Source organism: Talaromyces amestolkiae, assembly GCF_001896365.1.
Source record: "Talaromyces amestolkiae strain CIB chromosome Unknown scaffold2.1, whole genome shotgun sequence".
Classification (NCBI taxonomy): Eukaryota; Fungi; Ascomycota; class Eurotiomycetes; order Eurotiales; family Trichocomaceae; genus Talaromyces; species Talaromyces amestolkiae.
Window position 1 is genome coordinate 563 of NW_024468038.1, and position 24,383 is coordinate 24,945.

General features: G+C 48.6%; 8 protein-coding genes across 8 annotated transcripts; 5 read left to right on the top strand and 3 right to left on the bottom strand.

The window, feature by feature from the left end:
• Positions 1-384: 384 nt before the first annotated feature.
• On the bottom strand, positions 385-1,019 carry BHQ10_001295 (uncharacterized protein; the record flags this gene model as incomplete). Its single annotated transcript, XM_040873315.1, has 3 exons — positions 385-613; positions 692-822; positions 897-1,019. 3 exons carry the CDS (start codon positions 1,017-1,019, stop codon positions 385-387), a joined length of 483 nt encoding a protein of 160 aa, XP_040729800.1.
• Positions 1,020-2,078: 1,059 nt separating this feature from the next.
• On the top strand, positions 2,079-3,270 carry BHQ10_001296 (uncharacterized protein; the record flags this gene model as incomplete). Its single annotated transcript, XM_040873316.1, has 2 exons — positions 2,079-2,300; positions 2,362-3,270. 2 exons carry the CDS (start codon positions 2,079-2,081, stop codon positions 3,268-3,270), a joined length of 1,131 nt encoding a protein of 376 aa, XP_040729801.1.
• A 359-nt stretch (positions 3,271-3,629) lies between these two features.
• On the bottom strand, positions 3,630-5,786 carry BHQ10_001297 (uncharacterized protein; the record flags this gene model as incomplete). Its single annotated transcript, XM_040873317.1, has 2 exons — positions 3,630-4,849; positions 4,913-5,786. The coding sequence occupies 2 exons, from the start codon at positions 5,784-5,786 to the stop codon at positions 3,630-3,632; spliced, it is 2,094 nt and encodes a 697-aa protein (XP_040729802.1).
• A 3,085-nt stretch (positions 5,787-8,871) lies between these two features.
• Positions 8,872-12,717, top strand: BHQ10_001298 (uncharacterized protein; the record flags this gene model as incomplete). The annotated part of the gene is made up of 11 exons (XM_040873318.1): positions 8,872-8,937; positions 9,030-9,059; positions 9,115-9,187; positions 9,248-9,319; positions 9,384-10,096; positions 10,156-10,927; positions 10,978-11,448; positions 11,498-11,727; positions 11,813-12,191; positions 12,251-12,422; positions 12,477-12,717. 11 exons carry the CDS (start codon positions 8,872-8,874, stop codon positions 12,715-12,717), a joined length of 3,219 nt encoding a protein of 1,072 aa, XP_040729803.1.
• A 912-nt stretch (positions 12,718-13,629) lies between these two features.
• On the top strand, positions 13,630-13,881 carry BHQ10_001299 (uncharacterized protein; the record flags this gene model as incomplete). The annotated part of the gene is made up of 1 exon (XM_040873319.1): positions 13,630-13,881. The coding sequence occupies one exon, from the start codon at positions 13,630-13,632 to the stop codon at positions 13,879-13,881; it is 252 nt and encodes an 83-aa protein (XP_040729804.1).
• A 230-nt stretch (positions 13,882-14,111) lies between these two features.
• BHQ10_001300 (uncharacterized protein) lies at positions 14,112-16,264 on the bottom strand (the record flags this gene model as incomplete). The annotated part of the gene is made up of 4 exons (XM_040873322.1): positions 14,112-15,139; positions 15,199-15,683; positions 15,734-16,151; positions 16,216-16,264. The coding sequence occupies 4 exons, from the start codon at positions 16,262-16,264 to the stop codon at positions 14,112-14,114; spliced, it is 1,980 nt and encodes a 659-aa protein (XP_040729805.1).
• A 366-nt stretch (positions 16,265-16,630) lies between these two features.
• On the top strand, positions 16,631-17,144 carry BHQ10_001301 (uncharacterized protein; the record flags this gene model as incomplete). The annotated part of the gene is made up of 3 exons (XM_040873323.1): positions 16,631-16,838; positions 16,898-16,957; positions 17,041-17,144. 3 exons carry the CDS (start codon positions 16,631-16,633, stop codon positions 17,142-17,144), a joined length of 372 nt encoding a protein of 123 aa, XP_040729806.1.
• Positions 17,145-21,822: 4,678 nt separating this feature from the next.
• BHQ10_001302 (uncharacterized protein) lies at positions 21,823-24,165 on the top strand (the record flags this gene model as incomplete). Its single annotated transcript, XM_040873324.1, has 4 exons — positions 21,823-22,274; positions 22,400-22,659; positions 22,709-24,025; positions 24,077-24,165. 4 exons carry the CDS (start codon positions 21,823-21,825, stop codon positions 24,163-24,165), a joined length of 2,118 nt encoding a protein of 705 aa, XP_040729807.1.
• Positions 24,166-24,383: the final 218 nt, after the last annotated feature.

Sequence of the window (24,383 nt, forward strand, 5' to 3'; positions counted from 1 at the left end):
ATTATCTGACGGGTGTTGTCAAACGTACGGACAGCTGGCTATGGGCTTTTCAAAACCGGGAATAGCTTCAAGTTGGTGACGGCTCTTTACGAGTGCGTAACCTGTATACCACGCAAGTCCAGTTCTTAACGTAGTTAGATCGGTTAATCTGGAGAATAAATTCCGGTGGCTTTTTTTTTTGTTGGATAGTGCCAGTCCGAACACTGCCAACAAGTGATTCCAACTCCTGGCACTTGAACGTGCTCATGATCCTCACTTGACGTTTTAATTAACTGACGCCTGCATGGAGAATGAATTGATCATCTTGTTCTTCATAACCCTTATCTAGCACATTATCATTACAAGCTCTCCCCTAATTTCGTATCATATCTATGTCCTGTCAACTCATGCCTCACTGACACCATTGGCATCGGTGTCTGCTTCGACCTCGCGTATAACACCGTTGCCCTGCTTCTCATTTACATCGGGAAACTCTTCCTCGAAGACTGGCTCAGGTTCCACAGTCTCGAACTTAGTCTTGAAGTCGGACAGTCCGTGGTTGCTGCTGTTGGAGCGACGTCGAGCATTGGTAAAATTGTAGTCGTAGTCCTGGACTTCTTCTCCAGAACGACCCCTGAACCAATTGGAGTTAGTTCGAGATTCATACTTTTGACGAGTTAATTGCCCAAATATCAGGATTTCAAAGTCCTACCAGTTTCCCTTGCCACCTCCGTCTTTCTTGGTCTTGTTTGGGTCGGCATTGAAAGGTCCTGTCTTCCCAAAGTAGCGCGGCACAACCCCGGCTGGGTCATCGGCAAGGCTGGTATGGTCTTGGTCGTTGAGCTTGTGGGAGCGTGTCACTTAAATAGCCATGTCAGAACCCGACAATAGAAATGAGGATCTCTCGTGAGACTTACTTTTGAAAACGCAGTAATGGGATTGAGGGATTGTCTGAGTACCAAGCAAGGCAGGTTAGCAGGAGCAATGGGTCGCGTGATCACGGGAGATTGAGTCTCGATTTTGTGAATCAATTGAGTCATCAAGCCGTAGAGTATGAAGGTGAAGCACTTACCTAATAACTAGTGGAGGGAGAGATTGAGTGGGAGGAATTGTCTTGATGATGATGATGATGGTTGCGAGATGCAGGGTCGTCGCGTCAGAGCTGAGAGATGGTGAAAGGAGATAAAGTGGACGGAGAGAGAGGTCCAAAGGGAGGGAGGGAGGGAGGGGGCACATGACCTCATACGTTCCCAACGGACCATCAGCAGACACTCTTTGCCCTCTGTGGCCCCAAAGAGGTAAGCGCAATCCGGGGTAATACCCCGGATCTAAACGTTTATTGGCCTAGCCCGCAGATTATGTAATATGGCATGATCAACTTCTTCTCCCGGATGGAGCTACGCCGCAAGCAGTTAGCCGGTTTCTCTGTTATGCTTTCTCACTCTACAATGGTAGAATTTCGCTGTCAAATGCCTTGCATCATATGAGGTTCCTAGCATGCCTGTAATGCAATACACATCTCTGGAATGTCCCTGAGAGCGTAACTCAGTGGAGAAATGGTTGACACTTCGGACGATGGTTAGGTTCGAACCAGCTCACGCGTGGAGAAATGGTTGAACAACCAGCCGCAAAAGATCAATCAGATGGATGTCGCGCTTCGTCCTCCCAATTCCACATCTTGTCCGAGACGCCGATGTTTGTCGTGATCGTATGCTTAATATTCGTAGTTCTACTACTCCGATATTCGTAAGATACTCCGTAGCCAGTCCGACGGAGATGGATTCATTCCGAGTCTGATAAAAAGCGGCCAATCAAGCCGCGTACATTATTAAAACGCTGCCGAGTCGGCCAATCAGGCAACGAGGCACAAAGGGAAGCCGAGGACGGCTCCTGCCAATCCGAGTCAGACCGCCGTGCTACATTTGCCGCCCAGCTGCCGTCCCGCACAGAATTCCGTGAAACTGATATCTTTCCTCCTGACACTATACAACTCTTCACTGCTGCTTGCGACTGTCTCTTGCAATCCTGTCGAAATCGCTTTCATCTTGAAAAGCTTTGACTCAGTCAATAATCAAAGTCGTCAAGACCATTGCCGCAAAATGTCTTTTTCAACTCTAGTGTCCGATATAGCGTTTCGAGACACCGCTCATGAGGATCGCGACTCACAGATCTCTCGTGCTCGGTCTCAAGTCACTGCTCGATCGCTTGCAAGCACCCGAGCAACCAGCGTCAGTATCTCGGGCGATATATCGAGTCAATTACATGCGGGCTATAGCCACCCACTAGCCAGATCATGGCAGGCCGAGAGGCAGTTGACAAAGGTATGGACTCAACTACAGCACTTGTTGAGTATGACTTGCCTAGACTGACAATTGGTGGTAGGAAATGCTTATTTACCCATTGTTCGTTACCGATAACCCCGATGAAGAAACGCCCATCCCCTCTCTTCCAAACCAATGTCGCCGAGGCTTGAACCGCCTGGTACCATTTCTCACACCGCTTGTGCGCAAAGGATTGCGAAGTGTGATGCTGTTTGGTGTCCCTCTCAATCCCAGCGCAAAGGATCCTTTAGGAACTGCTGCCGATGACCCATCCGGTCCCGTCATACAGGCAATTCGATTACTACGAGCACAATTCCCAAACCTTTATATAACTGTAGACGTCTGTCTATGTGAATATACGTCGCACGGTCATTGCGGTATTCTTTGCGACGATGGAAGTCTTAACAATACCCAGTCAGTTGAGCGGATATCAGATGTCGCCTTGGCATATGCGATGGCCGGTGCACATTGCGTTGCTCCCTCAGATATGAATGATGGTCGGGTGCGCGCTATAAAACTCAAATTGATTGAGGCCGGTGTCTCTCACCAGGTTCTGCTTATGTCATATGCTGCCAAATTTAGCGGTAGCCTCTACGGACCTTTTAGAGACGCAGCAGGTTCTACACCGTCGTTCGGTGACCGCAAGTGCTATCAATTGCCACCCGGTGGTCGTGGACTTGCTCGTCGTGCAATCATCCGTGACGTTGCCGAGGGCGCAGATATCATCATGGTGAAGCCCGCTAGTAATTTCCTCGATATCATCAGTGATGCAAAAGAGCTAGCCAAGGATATGCCCATCGCCGCATATCAAGTCAGTGGAGAGTTTGCCATGATTCACGCAGCCGCCAAAGCTGGTGTTTTTGATTTGAAAGAAATGGCTTTGGAGAGTACGCAAGGAATTCTGAGGGCTGGTGCTGGCATTGTTATTAGCTACTTCACACCAGAGTTCCTCGACTGGCTATCTACTTAAGCTTTCTACGATCTTTATATATTTCGTTTCGTACTGGAGGCGTTTGACTATGTTTCGGATTATACGCTACAGCACGGTCTATACACATAAAAAAAATAATAAACCTCAAATGGCCTGGACAGATTCCACATACAATGAATGATTCAATAATTTCAACGCAATATCAGATGCAACTCGAATTTTCCACATGTCTAGAATTCGTTCCCAATCGTAAACTTCCGGCGTCAAAACAAAGAAAAAACGTAAGTAATCGCTCAACTCATTTCAATTACAAAGAGACATGTATCATATACCATGCGACGCAGAAGAAAAAAATTTTGCAACACACCAATTGACAAGAAACAAGAAGCATATCGCTTTCACATGTAGCTGGGCTTGAGCCCTTGAAACCCGTAGGCAACGATGTCTGATTTCACCACCTCGCCTGGCGCGACATAGGCACCTCGTCGAAGACGCACACCAGGGTATATAGTGCAGTTTGCACCGACATAACAATCTTCTTCGATGGTAACGGGGCGGCCCTGATATCTGCTCTGCGAGCCTTTGCGCTCCTGCATATTGGCATGGGCCATTGAGCCAAGAATAGTGACATTGGGACCAATCCACGTGTGGGCACCGATATTGATTGGACAATCGTCAACCATAGAGCAGTTCTCGGAGATCATCACATCTTCCCCGATGTGTATGTTAAAGCCGTAATGACAGCGAAAAGGAGCCTCGACAACCGCACCTTGGCCGATCGAACCCATAGGCCGCGGCGCAGGAGATCCAGATGGCGTAGTCGCTGCAGCAGGTATGATAATCTCCCTTAGCAAACGATTTTGCTCCTTGGAACTCACTCCAGATAGTGGATTACAAGCATTGTTGAATCGCCACAGTGCGGACTTGCAACGGTCACGGTCTTCCACTAATTGCATGTCAAAAGGACGATATAGCTCACCATGAATCATCTTCTCTCTCTCTGTGTCCTCGCCTGTATTATGGCGTGCCGATAATTGATGCTCAATGCTCAAAGCAAGTCGTGCTTGAGCCTGTGGACTACTAGTGTCGATGGTGCTAGGATGTGGAGGTCTTTGATCGACAGGTCCTTGAAACATGGGCATGCCAGGTTTCGGATGCGGGCCTTGTTGCGAGAGCTCACGAATAGACGGCACGACATGATATTCAGCCTTTGGTTGGCCCTCGCGGGAAAGTTCATGGATCGGAGGCACTTCTCGGTAATCGGTAGATTTTGCCATGTGCTCGGCCATGTAAGGAGGATGTGATGCGCTTGGCCAGCCTCTTTTGGGCCAAGCGTTCCGACTTCCTGAAACATTCGTTGGCGTGCCTAGGTACTGCGCGGCGGCATTGTCATCCTCAACGACAACCGGCCTAACTTTGTTGACTTCAGCCTGTTGCGCGGTGGTTTGAATTCGCTCGTGATGGCGAGCGTTAACGTCTTGCAGATACTGATTGKCTGCTTCGGAGTATCCATCCTTGGATTGCAAAGGTACCGGACCCTTGCTGCTTGATGGTTTCTGCCATGTACTCCTGGAAGAGTAACCCTCGCAAACAAATCCACCACGTATACAATTGTTACCTATTGTCAAAACGTGATTAGGCAACCTTTCGACAAACGCACCGAGCAGATGAGTGAACTTACATGCGGGATGCTGTTCGTCACACTTTTTCTTCCTCCTCCGACAGGTCAGACATCCAGTCTTGGTCCGATTGCTGAATACCCGCTTCCTCTTTGGCCCAACCTGAACAGTTGACTGTGACTTTTCTTGCGTGTAAGGCGACATGGACTCGCCCGTAACGGACGGCGGACCCGTGGGCCATGGTTTCTGCTCTATTGAGTCGGCCGAATGAGTTTCTCTCTGAAGCGCTTCCACTAGTTGAGCATCAGAGGTATCTAGATTCTGGGCCTTCTGGGCTTGACTAATCAGATGAGAGTCGTAATCCTGCCAAGATCCGCCTGTTCCGTTGATCGCCTGTGCATCCTTCATCTCTGCATGCATATAGCCGCCGGTGGAGGACTGTCCCGAATACTCGTGGCCTGCGGAAAATAATTTGGCACCGTTGGAGGATTCTGACTGCATTGGCGGTTCCGAACCCAGCTCCGAAGAGCGCGCAGAAATTGCCTGGGCATCACTTGGTAGGTCCTGTTGTTGCGATTGGCGTTCGAGAGACTCGGAGCGCTTTCGTTTATTCTTGTTTCCTCCATTTGGCGTCGTCTGAGGTGATGATTCCTGAGGAACATACATGTCGACTTGTTCTGCGCTTGCATTCAACAGTTCGCGTTGGCTTTCTGCTTGTCTTGAGCCATTTGTGTTGCCGTTGACCCCTCCTCCTATGGCGGTATTCTCGTTACTCTGTGGTGGGCTGGCGGTGGAAGCTGCCGCGTTGGAGTTGTGCACGGTTGTGTCTTTGCCGTTGACAGCAGTGAAACGCGGAGGGCCATGTTCGGTATGCTGGTCGCTTTCTTGCACATAGGTCCCGTTGGAGATGGAGGCGGGCTGCGCTACAGTGGCCATCGTGTACGAAAGATTGTGTATTTCTATCGGTCGTTTCTGTCCGTTGTACCACGAGGGTTTCCTTGAGATAGTTCCGAATACGCGCAACTACTGCTCCCGTGAATGTGTCTTTTGAGAAGCTGCAGGACAATCAACTATGCCAGATGAACATGGATTTGATGATATGTAATTCTCTGGTTTGCTCCGACAGAGCGAATCACAGGGCACGTAGGCCCGCTTAATATCGATGTGGTCGAGTCGGATTCAGTATGTAGGCGGTTTTCGACTCCTGCACTCCTTTAATCTCGGAATCGAACTTGCGCCTCGATAGAATCCGTCAAACCAGCTGATTGAATAGAAATTGAAAATCTCTTTTGAGACTCTCAACTGCGAAACGCGCAATAGTGGGATCGCGTGAACAGCGGTGAGAACAAATGCGACGAAGTTATCAAGAGACGTTGGAGTTTCAGCGTACACTAAGCGGCGCGGGCCTCGGGTTTCGCCAGTGCGTGGTAATTACCTCACAGAGGATCGCGGAGAGACGAAAGACTCAATCAATGTAAGGACAAACAATAAAGCAAGACAACTCGTAAATTGCTGATCAGTCAGCTAGTACGGGCATCACGGGGGAACGTCGTATCCTCAGACGAGAAGAAGCAAAGCAAGACGAGAGAGTGAGAGAGAATGGGAGAAGAGAAAGAAGGAGCAGATTGATGGGGGGAAGGTAGGAGGAAGGAAGGAAGTACTAAGTTAGAGCCGGCAAGTCTCCGCGCAGGCGATACTGTGTTTGGCGGTTAATTAGATAGGATTACGTCCATATGCAGTTGATTTTATAGCATTAAGCATTAAGCGTTGCGCATCAGCCAAGGTCTAAGGGCAAAAGGCCGGTGATAAAAGTCCTGGGAAGGAGCCTACTGGCGCGCATGGCAGCTGGCTGTCGGCAGTGGCAGTGGCAGTTGTAGAGGCAGGCGCAACTGGCAAGAGCAGACAGAGCAGAGCGACAAAATGGAAGGAGGGGAGGGGCGGCGGGCGCAGCTTCCCAAAACGCCCAGAGGCAGCAAGCAAGCGCGCGAGAGGTCGGGTAACAGCACGGGCCTAGGCCAACAGTGAACAATGAGGCGGAATGGGCGCGCTGCGGGTGCACGTTGGCGCGCGATCGGCGGCGGCAGAACAGGAAAACTCGCGCCGTGGTTGGCTGGCTGTCCGGAGTGTCTCATTAGCGCCGGTGCCCTCCCTGCCACATGCCCGCCAATCAGCGCCCGGAGTCGCGTGTCCCGCCTGCAAGGACAGCCGCAGTGCACCAATGGCCGTTTGTCAAGCGTCTCCACTTGCGTTTGGAGGGTGGCAGCAGGGAAACCTCGTCGCTACGATTGATCTAGCCTGCTCCCCGAGAAGAAAGGACGAGTCGATGAAAGGATAAAAAGGTAGCATGTACGTAGTAATGCACTCTCTTGTTGAGAGCGACACTAACTACATTGGGTCATTACTCGAGGGTTCCTCAAGTTTGGGCCGCGTCGCGCGCGCCAGAGCGTATGGTTTAGCGCTAAAATGCAAACTGGCCATCTTTCCATTCAGCCCGGAGTGGCGCCTATGCTGCTTTCTCATTTGCTCCATGTCCGTGCTGGGAGCCCAAGGTGGATTTTTCACGACAATGATTAACCTCAATCCTCAAGCTCTGCCTGCTCTTGAAACAATTCCAGGGCGTGTAATTGATAGAAGCTTCCACATCGGAGCCAGGAAATGGAGCCGCCGCACAGGTCCAAAGCCGCAAGAGGCAACAGCGGCGGCTGTGACACAGTCAATTTGCTTGCCGCTGACTTGCGTTGGTGGGGGCCGGCGAGCAAGCACACTGCAGATGCATGTCTGTCACGCCGTCCGTCCTGGCTCCTGGCGAGAAACGCAGCACCTTTTCCTCGTCAATTTATTCGCCATTGGCGCCGTAAGGGCGCGCCTACTCAAGAAATAACCACTGGAAGCGACCGTCCTCTTTCTTCCGAGCTCTTGTTGTTTTGCGTGTCAGGAGTGAATTCTAGCCACTTTGTGCTACATGTAGAAGACAGTCAGGAAACGACTTGGGCGGCGGTACAATCTCTGCGAGTCAGGCGCTCGATAAATTCATAGAACCTCTTTTGTGTATTTCATTGGCCGTCTAGGACATTACTCAATGCCTCTAGTCATCGTTGGCGTCTATCTGAGACGACATCCTTTCCTTCATTACTATTACTATGTAAGTATTAATCAAATTCATTGCGTCTCCTCCAAAGCGGCCTGGCGAATCATGCACTCCTGCTATTTTTGGAAAGAGGAGTCCTGGCAATTAAGGCTCCCGATCAATCACTGCCGAAGCCTTCTAAGTTCTTCAAGAATCCGAAACGCAGCGTGAAATCTGGGCCTCGATCTCTGAAGCTTGGCGCCCTTCTTTGGTGTTCACCCTGGTAACTGCTGGATGCCGTCTTTGATAGTCTTTGCTTTTGCCTGGACCTACGTAATGAGAGGGGTCCTTTAGTTGCAACAGAACCGCCATGACGCCCTGATAATACCCATTACGCCGGTACTCAGCTTTGAAGTAGAGTCGGCAGAGTACGATATAGCGTGCCGTATAGAAGAGGTACACAACGAGAATAAACTCCTTCGTTAGGTTAGCTAGGGAACTGTGGTTGTTATTGTTATGGATGCTGACTCAGCATGACGGTGCTTTTCTTCCAACCAAGACTTACTGGCCCGTCACTGCCTCAACAAGCTTCCCAGACCGAGAAGTTTGATCCCTTCATTTTACCATCCAGCCCTACACTGAACGGCTTACGACCATATCGAGAGCGATCAGAGCTTCACCTTGCCTGAACACTCGTCGTACCGCCGATTCCCTCGACTGTTTACCCGTATAGCGCTGGCTGCTTCGCGTTTGACCGCCCAGCAGCTATCTTTCTCTGCCCCGCCCCGCCTTCAATCTTCCTTCTGGCCCTTCTCCCATCGATCTTCCTGCAGCAACCCCACCGGTTTTTATTACTTTCCTTTGCGACATTGATTTGGAATTATCCTTTCGATATACTGCGACCCTAGAATCTGAAGCGACGCAGAAGGCGATCTCGCCAGAGTTTGGTGCGGCATGTCTTTCTCAGTGCAAGAATTGGACAACACTGTCCGCGCCTTCTATGAGGGCAAAGGCGATGTGGTGAGTATCCATCGATCGGTTCAGCTACGTGCATCTGGAGACACCAAGCAAGTGAAAACCGAGCGTACAAGGGCTGACATATTTCTATCTAGCAAAAACAAGCACAACAATCTTTGACCGAGGTATGATGAAAAGTCATCACTGGACTCGCAGGCATCGACTGATATAACCTAACAGTTTAAACAAAATCCCGACGCGTGGTTGTCGGTGGGGGAAATTTTACAGGAATCGTCGTACTCTCAAACAAAATGTGAGTGTGCCTTTGACGGAAACTCGTTGCAAAAGATGTGAATAAAACTCATTGTGGTAGATCTCGGATTGCAGGTTCTAGATGAGGTGATTATGACAAGATGGAAGGTCCTACCACGAGATCAGTGTCAAGGTAAGATCGGCGACAGATACAGGTGAATTGCTAAACAAAGCGGATAGTTGACACTAGGAAATAGGAATTCGTAACTTCGTCGTCAATTTGATCATCGAGCATTCGAAATCCGAAGAGAAACTGAAGAGCGAACGCGCATTTCTGAACAAGCTGAACCTCGTCCTCGTCTCGATACTGAAGCAGGAGTGGCCGCATAACTGGCCGACCTTCATCAATGAAATCATTTCCTCATGTCACACCAGCCTTTCAATCTGTGAAAACAACATGGCTATTCTTCGATTGTTGTCGGAGGAGGTTTTCGATTACTCGCAGGATCAAATGACGTCTACCAAGGCCAAGAATCTCAAAACAACGATGACGCAGGAGTTCTCATCAATATTCCAGTTATGTTCCGAGGTTCTGAATACCGCGAATCAGCCTGCCCTGATCAAAGCAACCCTGGAAACCCTACTCCGCTTTCTCAACTGGATTCCCCTGGGCTATATCTTCGAGACACCCATCATCAATACTCTTCTTGAAAGGTTCCTCGACGCGCCGGAAACTCGTAACGTGACACTGAAGTGTTTGACTGAAATCGGCGGCCTTCAGATCGGTCCTCAGTACTCTTACGACGAGAAACTGGTTGTGATGTTTACCGAAACTCTCACGCGTGTGGCTAAAATCATCCCACTCTCCTTGGATCTGAAGAGCACTTACATGAACAGCAATTCCAGAGACCAAGAGTTTGTTCTGAACTTAGCGCTGTTCCTCTGCAACTTTTTCAGCGTACATCTTAATGTAAGTCAATTCTCCTTTTGGATGTCGGAACCGTCTAAGTGACTAAATGCTTCAAATAGCTCATTGAAAAATTGCCCAACCTGGACTATCTCACCCACGCACACTTCTACCTTATCCGAATCAGCCAGATTGACGACCGCGAAATTTTCAAGATTTGCCTGGAGTACTGGACCAAACTTGTGCAGGAGTTGTACGAAGAGATGCAACAGCTCCCGATCACCGATATCAATCCACTAGTAAGCATGGGTGTCACTGGTCTTTCGAATGGAGGCGCACCACACCCCAGCACACTCGCAAACTATCCTTTGCGCAAGCACAAGTATCAAGAAGTACTATCGAGCCTCAGAACTGTCATGATTGAGAAAATGGTACGACCGGAAGAGGTTCTGATTGTGGAAAATGACGAAGGAGAAATCGTTCGCGAGTTTGTGAAGGAAAGCGACACCATCCAACTCTACAAAACGACAAGGGAATGCTTGGTCTATCTCACACATCTTGACGTTGTCGACACAGAAACTATCATGGCCGATAAGCTCGCCAAACAGGTCGATGGTACTGAGTGGTCCTGGGCCAACTGCAATACTTTGTGTTGGGCCATCGGTTCAATTTCTGGCGCTATGAATGAGGAGACCGAGAAACGTTTCCTGGTCACTGTGATCAAGGACCTTCTTGGTCTTACGGAACAGAAGCGTGGAAAGGACAACAAGGCAGTCGTTGCCAGTAACATCATGTATATCGTTGGTCAATATCCAAGGTTTTTGAAGGCTCATTGGAAATTCTTGAAGACTGTCGTGAACAAGCTATTCGAGTTCATGCACGAAACACACGAAGGTTTGTTATGATATGACTCCATTTTTGAACGTTCCACTTACTGCTTCTAGGTGTTCAGGACATGGCTTGTGATACGTTTATCAAGATCGCCAATAAATGCAAACGTCATTTTGTAGCTCTTCAGCCTGGAGAGACTGAACCTTTTATTGAAGAGATAGTTCGTAATATGCGAAAGATTACCTGCGATCTTTCACCACAGCAGATCCATACCTTTTATGAGGCCTGTGGTTACATGATTTCGGCCCAAGGCCAAAAAGGCCTTCAGGATCGACTGATTGAGAGTTTGATGGCATTACCGAACTCTGCATGGGACGCCATCATTGCTCAGGCCAACCAAGATCCTTCAATATTGCAGGATTCCGAAACGATAAAGGTCGTTGGAAATATCATGAAGACCAATGTTGCAGCCTGCTCCTCCATTGGCACCTACTTTTATCCTCAAATCGGCCGCATTTACCACGATATGCTCAATATGTACCGCGCTTCCAGCCAACTCATCTCCGACGCTGTCGCTAGTGATGGTAAGTCCTCTCAACTTGCATTCTCGTAACTTTTACTTATTGCTATCAGGAACTATTGCAACGAAGACCCCTCGTGTGCGAGGATTGCGGACTATCAAGAAAGAAATCCTCAAACTCATTGACACCTATGTCCAAAAGGCAGACGACCTTGAGATGGTTAATCAGAACATGGTTCCTCCATTGCTCGAAGCTGTTCTGCTAGACTACAAACGAAATGTCCCCGATGCGCGAGAAGCAGAGGTATTAAATGTTATGACGACGATCATCCACAAGCTTCATGTACGTTGGACCCCAAGAACTTCGCGATTCTCGGTTAGAATACCAGTCGCAATGCCATGTGATATCAATACTGATTTTGCTTTAGAATCTTATGGATGATAAGGTGCCGGCTATCATGGAGAGCGTCTTTGAGTGCACTCTTGAAATGATTAACAAGGACTTTCATGAATACCCCGAACACCGTGTTCAATTCTTCAAGTTGCTACAAGCGATCAACTTGTATTGTTTCCCTGCGTTGTTGAAGTTGGACGGCAATCAATTCAAATTCGTTATTGACTCGTGCATGTGGGCAAGCAAGCACGACAACCGCGAGGTCGAAAACACAGGGTTGACCATGTGTCTTGAACTCATGAACAACATGGCAGAGACTGATCTACAGACGTCGAGTATCTTCTTCCGTCAATTCTATCTCGCTATTCTTCAAGATGTTTTCTTTGTTTTGACTGACACTGATCACAAAGCTGGTAAGTTGATAGCACGCATCTCAAACCTTGAAAAGTCTTGCTAATACCTTTTGAAACAGGATTCAAGTCGCAAGCAATGCTTTTGTCACGCATGTTCTACTTTGTTGAGTCGGGCAAGATTCAAGAGCCCATATATTCCCCAGAACAAGCACCAGCTGGCACTTCAAATAAGGATTTTCTACAAGAATACGTTGCCAGCATTCTCCAATCGGCTTTCAAGAATCTTCAAGAGTAAGTCAATCCGTTTTTTTCTCTCTTCTCTCGGTTACTAACTTGAAGCTTTAGAATCCAAATTAAGAATTTTGTCATCGGATTGTTCGCGTACAACGACGACTTCACCAAGTTCAAGACACATTTGCGAGACTTTTTGATCTCTCTCAAGGAGTTCGCCGGGGATAATGCTGAACTTTATGCCGAGGAACGAGAGCAAGCGTTGCAGGATGCCAAGGCTGCGGAAAGAGACCGTGCCATGAAGGTCGGCGGCTTACTCAAGCCCGCCGATATGGATCAGGATGATGACCTATAGTGTCATGGATCACTCGTGTGGTCTTCAGAAACTTGGTGAGATTGGGAGCAAAGCAAAATGTCCACTTCGCTTCACGAGTTTAGGAAACAGCGCAAAGTCTCAGGTATCTCATCCCGTGACTGCCGTGTCCTTGCCTGAATCTTTTCCGACTGTTGATGTATCAAAAAGCATACCCAGTATACCTGATCTGGAGTATGCATATTCAGGAGGATGCGCTTGCTGGGGTTCAAAGGCCCGGATCGGTGTTTGATAACCGTTTTCTCAGGAGGAGTATATCTAGCATTAGGTCTTATCAGTCTAAAGATCAAATAAAATAATGATATTGCTGAGGGTATTAGTTGTCCTGTATTTTAAAGCAATTTGTACATAGTAATACATTGATGTCGGACTTGATCTGCGGGGAATCGCTGGACGATTAGCCCCACTCATACTTTTAAGCCTGCCATTTCGCCATCGCCAGAGTCACCTTCGCAATTTTTGGCTTGACTCTACAAATCTTGACATTCTTTGCACCTTGTACAATAGAACAAGACTTAAATTGACCAACGATGCAACGGCAACAGCGACAACGGCAGTTAAATACCGGCACAACGACATCCACCACAACATCAGACTCCGAGTCGGCAATAGCCGCAGCAAGCTTTCCGCGCACCCTTCGCCTCCGAGGCGAAAGCCAAAGCCATGTCGCGACTGTTGGTGACAGTGCTCGTACAGAGACGCCGGAACAAGAAGCAGGAGACGGGTCTGCGTCTCGTCGCGTGAGATGGGATGAGAACGTGGTGAATAATGAGGGGATGGGGAAGAAGAGTTCAAAAGGTTGTTGGCATTGATATCCTGCCTGTGTTACGAATTTGACTTGCTGATATCTCTTCTGTTGGTTTAGTATGCTGTATATATCATAGACCTCGAGCCATGGACGAGAGTAGTTCCGAGTCCGAGTCGTCGTCTAGCTCAGATGATTCGGATACCGATGACGATAGCGATATGCGTGCCAGGCGGAGACCTGTTCGACGAGAAGGATGCGGTCACGATGGTCATGACCTTGAGCACGATCACGACCATGAAATTAAGAAAGCGAAGAGGAAGAGGCCGAGTCCGAATGCTTATGAGCGACAGCCCAGGAACGAGCGTAGACCTACGCAACAGCCCAAGGCTGCTGATTAGCAAAGGTGATGACGGAGGGCAGAGAAAGCAGTAATGATTATTGCATTGTCATTATGAACTACAGATTTCTAGTCATGAGATATGAATATCTAACTGATCGAGACCGACGAATGAAACAACTGACGGGTATATCTTTGGAACCGGACCCTCTTACTCCTGTCTCATACAACTCCGACGCCTTGCAAAAAATAGATGGACATTCGAGAACGCAGTCACACAACTCCACAAACTTATACCATCATACTTCGCCTTCTTGTCGAGATACGCTGGCCACGCTTGGTTTGCAAAATGCTATTCTCTTCCGTGAGAGTCCGTGCTGTTTTGGCTTTGATTGTGCCGATATCTTTGATGCTTGACTGAGAATCCTCCAAGCTGTCGTCGTGGAATTCACTGTCATACCCTGATATCTCATCGTCTAAGCTGGTCTTTCCGCGATCAGAAACAGAAGGGTTGGAGGAATGTCGGCGGGACTGCGCAGTAGGATTTGCTGATCGTCGGCGTGTATTATCGATAGAGGCGCTCTTGCCGGCTGAGGGGCTCAAAATGGCGCTCGAGTCGTCGATTGACCCAGTCTGCTTCGAAGTTGATCCAGACTCTAAAGTATTCAACCGTATAATATCATTCGTGCTTGCAGACAGTGTCCTTCGTTTTCGCTCTGTAACCATGTGCTTTGGTAACTCAGTAAGTGCTTGTGTCGTGATAGTCGCAGTAATACTGTCGGTAGACGATTCATGCTCTTCGGGGATGTTATTCAAAGTCGCGGTTTCGTGATCGTGCTCTCGGCCAGGTGTGCCTGTAACAGTGGTTGAAGTACGCCGACCACCTGCAATTATCACTGCATCCACAAGTTCATTCGTAGCCCTTCGCATCTTGTCACGCAGATTCGGCTCTGCATAGCTGACTGCGCCTCTTGCGCGCCTGGATGGACGCGATCCAAGCCCGGGAAGGGGCATCGAGTCTGTGACTGCGGATTCATTCGCATTGAACGACTTTTTCTGAATATGTCCGCTTTCTAGGGGCTTCGGCATGGTTGGGACTAGCGGTTTGATGGACTCGTCCTCGTATATGGTAGCTGTGGCTGCTCGCTTCGGCTTTTTCGTGTTTTCAGATCGAAACTGTGAAGCGTTCTTCGCTGGTTCTGCTCTGCGTGAATTTTCATCGCCTCCCTGTTTATTCATCGATTTCTCTGGCTTGCCTTCAGCCTGTTGGGCTGTCTCCTTGGTCTGTTTCTTCGTTGACGATGCCATGTTTGTGGTTTCTGCAAGATCTAGTCAGCGTGATAATTCAAATATCATGAGTGCAATCGACTCAACGTACTCGGCTCCAATACCTTCCGCTTAGCAGCAGGTGCCTTCTTTGGGGGCTGTTTCTTTTCTTGGACCACAGACTCATTCACAATTTCAACGATCACCCTCGGACGATCGGTTCGTAATTCGACTGCACGCGTGAACTGAAAGTCGTCGTCCATTGTACTTGTGTTGGTCACAGGCAGCGGCGAAAATGTGAGCTCGTCTTCCGTCGCGCTGAACTTTCGCTTCGAGCCGGAAAGGACAGGAGGTGATGCAGACTTGGCTGGCGAGACTTGCTGCTCCTGTATTGGTAGCTCCTCGTTTATGTTGCTTACAGATTCTGCAGGATTGTGCCCGTTATCTTCCGCTTCTGGCAGAATAGCCTCGTCTGTATCAAGAAAGTCGCTGTGTCGTCTTCTTGCGAGTGGACTCTGGTTTATATCGAAATGTGCAACTGGGGGCGACCCTATGCTAGGGGAATCTATGTCCTGTGATTCTGCGAGTTCCTGAGGACTGAATACGGTTAGCGCTAGAACTCTGATGGGAATCGGTGCTCATCTTACTCGAGCGTTCGTCTTGGAAAGTATTTGTCTTCCATGATAGTCGGTAGTCTGTCGCCATTGTCGTTCCATGTTAATGGTCTCCGGTTGGGATCAGCGGAGCGCTGAGTCTCACTTTCCGCCTCAAGATGCGCAGTCTTTTTCATAAAGCTCTCAGGGATCAAACCCAAGTCGCTGACCAATTTGTTCAACTCCGATACCTTGGCTGCCAATTTATCTTTGCATTGATGAATTTCCTTGTGGAAAGCTCGACCGGCGGCATACTTTTCGGCATCGTGCGTTAATGAAATGACCTGTTCCTTGAGAGCGGCGTTTTCTTTAAGTAGATGAGATAATTCGGCCTCTAGACCTTGGATTCGCAGTGACTGGAGTGAGTTCACCCGAGCAATTTCACGGTTCTGACGCACGAAACGTCTTTTGACTATTTCGAGTTTTTCTCAGCGCTGAGTTCAAATTAGTCAATAGACAGATAGACAATTACTTACGAGCCTCTACAGACTCCGCCGGTCCAGGTATTTCGTTCAAACGCGCCATGTCGCAGTTTAAGATGTTTCTCTCTATCAGGCTCAATGGCCTTCAGCCGGTAGCTGCGGCAACCTTTCCACGATTTTATGATATCCTCGTATCATACAGTTTCTGTTCGTCGTAGTGAAAGCAACAGCAATTGGCGACTCGATGTTGACCGAAAAGTGATGGAGATTTGTCGTGTGTTCGGTTGTTGAGGAATGATGTTTTACCGCTCGTTTGGGTTGCTTGTTGATGTTTGTCCGGATCTGGTCTAGCTTCGCTATGGACCCCACCTACTGAGATTCACTTCTTCTACACACAACTTCTGCTTCTCTATTGTTTGAAGACTCTAGTTCTCATTTAATCGGTGACTTTACTCTTGCGAACAACACAATGGCGCATCCCACCATTAACGCATCTCTCCGCCAGAGCAGTGCCTACCCGACGACGTCACAGCAAGCCATGGCTTTAACCATGCGAATCGAAGCGAAAAAGGCCGAATTGGAGAATCTCACCCAGCTACGTGATCTGAGCAATGCGCTTGCCTCGCAAATGCAAGCTCTCGAGGCAAAACTAGCTACCTTGAAGGACGGCACGGAATGTATGTCGATAATGTGTTGTCAATCGCCATGTTGTCTTTTGTACTGATACATTTAATAGCCATTGCTTGTGTTTTGGCAAATTGGCAGAGCGTTTTGCAGGCGATTAATATGGCGACCAGTATGAGCTTCCTTGCGATCGATCTTACTGTACTCGGGTTGTTTTGCATAGAGCGAACGATGCTGATGATATTAATTGAGCAGAGAAAACAGCGGCCGGCGTTGAAGGGCTTGCGACCGGCGAGAACCGTCCAGCTACACTTGTGAGGATACCTACTGCGACGATTGACACGCTTCGGGATGCTTGATCGGTCTACTACTGGATTGAGCTCTTTCGAGTGCTAGACAAAATTGCGAGATTTCAACTATGCGCAAGTACGACAAAACACGTGTTCCCACTACATACTTCCGGATCGAAGCTCGATGGGACCGTCTTAGTCCAAGCTTGAAACTTTTCAAACTCGTGCCACGTACAAACTCGGCATCCACAACGCAACACGATGATCCACGATGCTTGGCCATTATCGCATTATCGGGCACGAAGCAGGCAATGACCTACGAAATACGATGATTTTTTTTTTTTCGCAGGAACTACAATGCGATCGTCACCGAGTTCGAAACAGGCAATGAGAGTAGTCGGAGAAGTGGGACTGCAGTGATAGACAGTCTGTTCGCGAGAATCGATGGCGGCGATCGGGATAGGGCGTAGCGTCGAGCAGTAGATAGCCAACAAATACCTCCAGAGTGAAAGGCTTTCGAGCTAGTTATGGGGGCTTGTTATCTTGATCTCGAAATTGGGGAAGGGAGGAGGGGATTCAAAGAGATAAAATCTAAGGGAAGAAAGAGTTGGGAGAAAAACTCCTCGAAAAGACGTAAAAAATGGCCTACACACTGGATCGAACAGAGCATACAGTGCTACCACACCATATGGGCATGCTGCGTCGGGTGTACTAGGGTGAACCGCCCACTCGGCTCATCGATTCGACACTACGTAGTGATTTGGAATCAGAGCATCGTACCTAGCTACAATAGATATGTGTACATGTGAATAGGAGGGCGCAGAGTCGAAGATAAGCTATCTATAGTCAGTGGTCAGTATGAGGTGTGCTGGGATCCGAGTGGCTGAATCATGGCTGGATCGAGAGAGCCGGCTCACGATTCGTGATAGCTACGTTACGTCCATATATGGTACATAGTATATCTAATCTGTAGCGGCGTAGTTAGTTGGAGAGACTAAAGTCATTCATGGTGTGTTCGGTTATCAAGACTGATCCTGGTCGCTGCGTTGATCATGTTGCAAAGCATACTATATCGTACATCGTATGTATTTTTGATCTGCGCATACGAGATGAACGGTCCAATCAGACAGCTAGCTTAGGTTTTTGCTTAAGCGCGCGAACCCGCCGAAATTATCTGCCCGTCAGACTTGGAAGAATGCTGAATACTTGATATGCATAATCTTTCCACCTGTTTCTACACTACACACAGTACGTACATAGTACGTACTGTAAAAGACCAAGCGTCCGTCGCACAGAGCTTCCCCTCATTTACTGGCGTGGGCGGCCATTGGAATGCTTATAGAGTAGTTTTGCTGTTTCAGCATCGACCATCACCTCGCCTCGAAGCGTGCTAGGCTGAAGTCATCTGATACGTACAGTGAAGGAATTCCTCGACAATACGGAGTAGTTATTCAATTCAGTTCAGTTCAGCAGTCAACGGCGAATCAACGACGGCATGTGCATAGCAATCGACGTGGAACCATTCAGTCTGAGCGTGGTTGTCGCTGGCCAGTCCAGGAACAGCGCTTAGTGCGTGCTCGCCCACACTACGTAGCGCTATGTAGAGCTATATTGGCATACTAGTAATACCGTAATACTTAGTATGCATGCTGATGCAGGCCACCATGAAATGAGGTACGATAGGAGACGCCCAATCAGCCTGCACCGTGCGAGCTGCCGGAGGACGAAGCACCGCTGGAATCTCATTTACATACTATGTGTATGTAGTATGTGTTATTAACTTACCTAGAATAACATGGTATGTATCCACCGCGAGAGTCTATCATCTGCACCTTCTGTGCTCCGTGAGTGTGTTTTTGGATGATATATCTGTGAATATATAAATATACATATATATGTATATATGTATATGTGTAGATATGCAGTCTCTAGTAGACAATCAGACAATACGGTACAAATATTCCTCTTCGATGGTGCCATCAGATGACATTCCACTGCATGTCCAGTACGTGTATGAGCTAATTAATTATGTGCAAACCCTGGTCAAATGCCCGTAACGTTTCGTACGGCAGCGTAACGCTGTAATTATCTGCAGGGTGACCCCGTACTAGCACGTATTACTACATAGTGCAGAGTATGCACTAACTAAGTTAACTTACTGCCTATGCTTCATTGGCTTGACGTGGGAGACTGGAGGTCATGGCGCTATCGTGATCATTGCTCAGACCAGCCAATTCTGACGAGCTAGTATGTACTATGTTTGCTAATGTTGTGGGGAACTTGGGGATGAAACCCCTCTGCGCAGACAAACTGATTATATATCCACGATTCTTGCCACTTCTTTTCAGATGTTGCTGTTGTTTGGACTTAGGACTGATTCCAAAGTCGAGCACGCCTACCTGTGATGGTCCGTTGTTTTCTATTCTCTTCTTCCTACTGTTGCTCTCGGACACGCTTGGCTCTTGGATCCATCAGCCTTGCTCTTGTGTGAGCCTTGTGGTCTTGTCTTAACCGGTAGCTTAGACCAGGCAGACATGATACAGCCTTTTGTCGGATACGTTGTTTATAATCTGTGATTGCGAAAGCCCTGAGTCATCCGCAGACATCCGCGAATATAAAGCTGGCCACTTCTCGTCAGATAACCCGAAGGACTCTCAGTCATACCAAATCTCACCAACATAATGTCAGCCGACTGGTCTCTCGATTTTTGCTTGGTCTGTGACCAACAGACCTCCGGAGCAGGACCCTACTGCTCCCAGAGCTGTCGACTAGCCGACTTGGATCAGAGTGCATCCGAGTCTTCTCTCTCGAGTTACCCTGTCTACCTCTCTTCCAAGTCAAGCATACAGCCCAAACCGAGTTCAGTCTCATCCACACAGTCCAGGACCGCTACCGGCAGTCGACAACCTCTCGGCAAACGCTCTTCTTCCTCCTTCTCCTCCACCAGCTCGAATGAGCAGTCGTCGAGCCTGACATCGACTTCGTCTCAGACGTCGCTGTCGTCCCTTACCAGCACACTGTCTCCTTCTGCAGCACTGTCGAATCAGGTCCGGCATGAACTGCAAGACTATTCGAAGAGCTTCGACCAAGTGCGAGACTGGAAGAGACGCTTAACGAACTCATGATCATCCTTCCAATCATCATCACCACTCAACACTCTGCTACGCTCTCACAACGACGACATCGATGGCGTTCAAACAAAACATCTTCCTTTCGGCGTCTGGATTCACTTTACTACTATCGGCGTTTCTGAAATCGTTCACATCAGACATATCACGAATATCCCATTTGCGACCATTTTCTTCAACATTACCATCATGAAACATTATTCGGCGTATGAATGGAGGCTCGACTGTAATATATATCACATCACATTTCATCAGACTATCGATGGACTATCCGGTAAACAGTGACGGATTGCCACGTCGGTTCATTTTACCTGTGCTTGGGGACGGAATAAGGGTTAAGGTTAGGGTTACAGGCATGGAGTTTTCTTTGCATCGGCGGATCAATCTACATAGTAACGCACGATACTGGACTTGACTTGGAGGGATACTATGTAGTGTCAGCATGCCGGTCACATCTCCGACATCATTTGCGCAATCTCGGGCCGAGAAGAGGCGCTGCTCCACATGATCGGCATCCCTTTTCTTGATAATCTTGAATGCTTTTGATGGCAAAAGGGAAGCCGTGATTGTCCTGAATCGTACTAGTGCAGCATGACATACTACATAGTATGAATATATATGATCCCTCCTCATCCTCTGTACCGCCTGAATACTCCGTGTCCTACTATGTATACTCGTGACTGCATTACCCACTGGCAATTGACAGGGGACTGAGAGGCTGGGCCAGATTTTCGTGCGGAGGCAAAGGTACCGCAATTCTCCCAACTCCACAGTGGGTAACGCGAGATAAAAAAAATTATGGGTATTGTATCAGATTCTGATGGTCAGATGATGACATTTTTAGCCTGGGCAGACTGAAAGCAGTAAACGAAAGTAATCTAGAACCGTCAATTGATCTTGAGAGTATTCACTCAGCACTGCAAAGGTACCACTGAGGAGGGAGGATATATAAATATCTCTATATATATACTTACTATACCGCGTAGTATATAGGACTATGAACTCTGGCATGCCGCCACTCCCGCCCATGATTGGTGGGAGAATTATGTCCGACACTGTTCTGTACTCTGTAAGTTACTAAGTATGTGTGCTCTGAGCGAACACAAAGTATTGCGAGCACGAGTAGGCACTATCGCGATGACTATTCAATAATGTCAACCCGCAAGGAATACATGTGACTGTACAAAGGCGTGGCTGGCATCTGACTGCCATAGGTGGAGTGCGCACTCCGTATGCTAGCACGGAGTCTCACCGGACGATGGCCCGTAGATCGTTGTCGTCTGTTTGACTCATCTGTCATTCTGCCAATTGTCGTATATAATTCTGTACATGGCACTGTTCAATTGAATGAGTATACACTGATCTATACTGTGAGATATATATATTTATATACGTACGAGCATACAAGGAAAGACTTCCGCAGCTCGTGGATCAACCACGTCATAGTTCTTGCTCATCCACTTTTTTTTATTGAACCGGTTCTCTCTTCCTCCTGCTCGCTCACTCTCCCGGTCATCTCTCCAGGGGCTCCCTTGTGTCGTTTATCATTTTTTCTCTTCTCTCTCCTCTCCTCCTTCCGTTTGCACTCTTCGACTATTCGTTCATCGCGGTGTTAGACAATGGCCTCCCAGCACTCCCGCCGCTTTGTCCGGCCTCTTTTATATACGTCCGCCGCACTAGCCACCGGCACTGGTCTTCTCTACGTCGCATATCGCCCACGCAACATCCCAGGTTCAGAGCCCGCGGTTGTGCCGCCGCCCGGTTATCGTTCGGGAAAGCTTGTGCCCCCAAGTTTCCCGCGCATCAAATCGCGTGAAGAGCAGATCGCCGACTTGCGCCGGAGCGCTGGGTTCGGTGCCCAAAATGGAGAAGAAGAACCCTACGACTTGCTCGTCATCGGAGGAGGTGCGACCGGTTCTGGTATCGCGCTCGATGCTGCGACCCGCGGTCTGAAGGTCGCCGTGGTCGAGAGAGACGATTTCAGTGCGGGAACAAGTAGTAAGAGCACCAAGCTGGTGCACGGTGGTGTTCGTTATTTGGAAAAGGCCGTTTGGGAATTGGACTATGCCCAGTATGCTTCTACATCATAACACCATCTCAAACTACCCCGAAGAATCCGAAAACAGAAAAAAGCGAATCACCAATTCTTTCGTTTGAAAGATGTAGCTGACGAGGTTATCTTCTGCCATTTCTCAGGTACTCGCTCGTCAAGGAAGCGCTCCGTGAGCGTAAATACTTCTTGAAAACCGCTCCTCATCTGTCTTCATGGCTGCCGATTATGGTCCCTGTGCAGAAGTGGTGGCAAGCGCCATACTTCTGGATGGGTTGCAAGGCCTACGACTTTTTGGCTGGATCCGAGGGAATTGAGAGTTCCTACTTTCTTACACACAGCAAAGCTCTAGATGCTTTCCCTATGTTGAAGAAGGAGGACTTGTTCGGTGCTGTTGTTTACTACGGTAGGATTACTTTCGAAGTGTTTTACAACATCATACTAAGAAGTTACAGACGGTGCACACAATGACTCGCGTATGAACGTTTCTCTAGCGATGACCGCGGCCTTGTACGGTAGCACAGTCGTTAATCATTTGGAAGTGACCGGTTTGACCAAGGATGCCTCTGGAAAACTCAACGGAGCATATGTCAAGGATCTTGTGGCCGAGAAGAACGGCCAAGAAGCAAAGGACTTCCACATTCGCGCCAAGGGCATCATCAATGCTACCGGTCCTTTCTCCGACTCTATTCGCAAGATGGATGAACCCGAGACCAAGGAAATTGTCGCCCCTAGCTCTGGTGTCCACGTCATTCTGCCCGGTTACTACAGTCCCTCCAACATGGGTCTTATTGACCCCTCGACGTCTGATGGCCGTGTGATTTTCTTCTTGCCATGGCAAGGAAACACCATCGCTGGAACAACCGACCGAGCCACTCAAATCACTGCTCATCCTCAGCCTGACGAGGAGGACATTGACTGGATCTTGAAGGAGATTAGCGGATACCTTGCTCCGGATATCAATGTGCGACGAGAGGATGTTCTTGCGGCATGGTCAGGAATCCGACCTCTCGTCCGAGACCCCAAGGCTAAGAATACCGAATCTCTTGTGCGAAACCATTTAATTACTATCTCTGCAGCTGGTCTCTTGACCTGCGCTGGTGGAAAATGGACAACCTACCGACAGATGGCCGAAGAGGCTGTTGATGAAGCCATCAAGGCATTCGCATTGCAGCCTCGCAAGGTACAAGATGTCCCTGACGTAAGCGGTACAGGACTCAAGACGGACAACTTCAACCTGGACGGTACCTGCCAAACCCATCAGGTTCGCCTCATTGGCGCACACGGATACTCCAAGACTCTCTTCATCAACCTCATTCAGCACTTTGGAATCGAGACAGACGTTGCCAAGCACTTGACAATCTCATACGGTGATCGTGCATGGCAAGTCGCCGCCCTCTCTTCGCCTACAAATGCTCGCTTTCCTCTTCGCGGAACACGTGTGTCCTCTTTGTATCCCTTCATTGATGGAGAAGTCCGCTATGCCGTGCGACACGAGTATGCTCAAACCGCAGTCGATGTTTTGGCCCGCCGAACCCGTCTTGCATTCTTGAATGCTCAAGCTGCCCTCGAAGCGCTACCCAGCGTTATTGATTTGATGGCCGAGGAATTGAAATGGGACGAGAAGCGAAAGAATCTTGAGTGGAAGGACACCGTTCAATTTTTGACTTCCATGGGTCTTCCTCAGAGCCGTGTCAACATAACAAGAAAGGAAGTCGAAGAAGGAAAATCTCGTATCTTGATTGAGGGCAAGCCCAGCTCAGCCAGCACTGGTATGTTTCTCTCCCTTGCGCCGTGAAATACTCAGACTAACGACTTTCCAGACTCGCCGGCCGATATCCTCCAGGGCGATCTTACAAGCATCGGCAAGAAAGATCCCGGCATGAGCCCGGAGTCGCCCGTCAACAAGTAGATTGACTTTGGGGAGGCGGTTTGTATTATACCTATAGAACAATATCTATAAAATGCTGTATGAGAGGGTATGATCTTGGGTCGTTCCTTGTGTTAGTTGATAGAACGTACATAGATCGTTGGCGTTATCAAATGTTTTTCATCAATATTTGTCTCAAGACCGTTTCCCCTAGTAATCCTACAGGAAGTATAGAACAGCCGCCCGCTTTCATTGGCGAG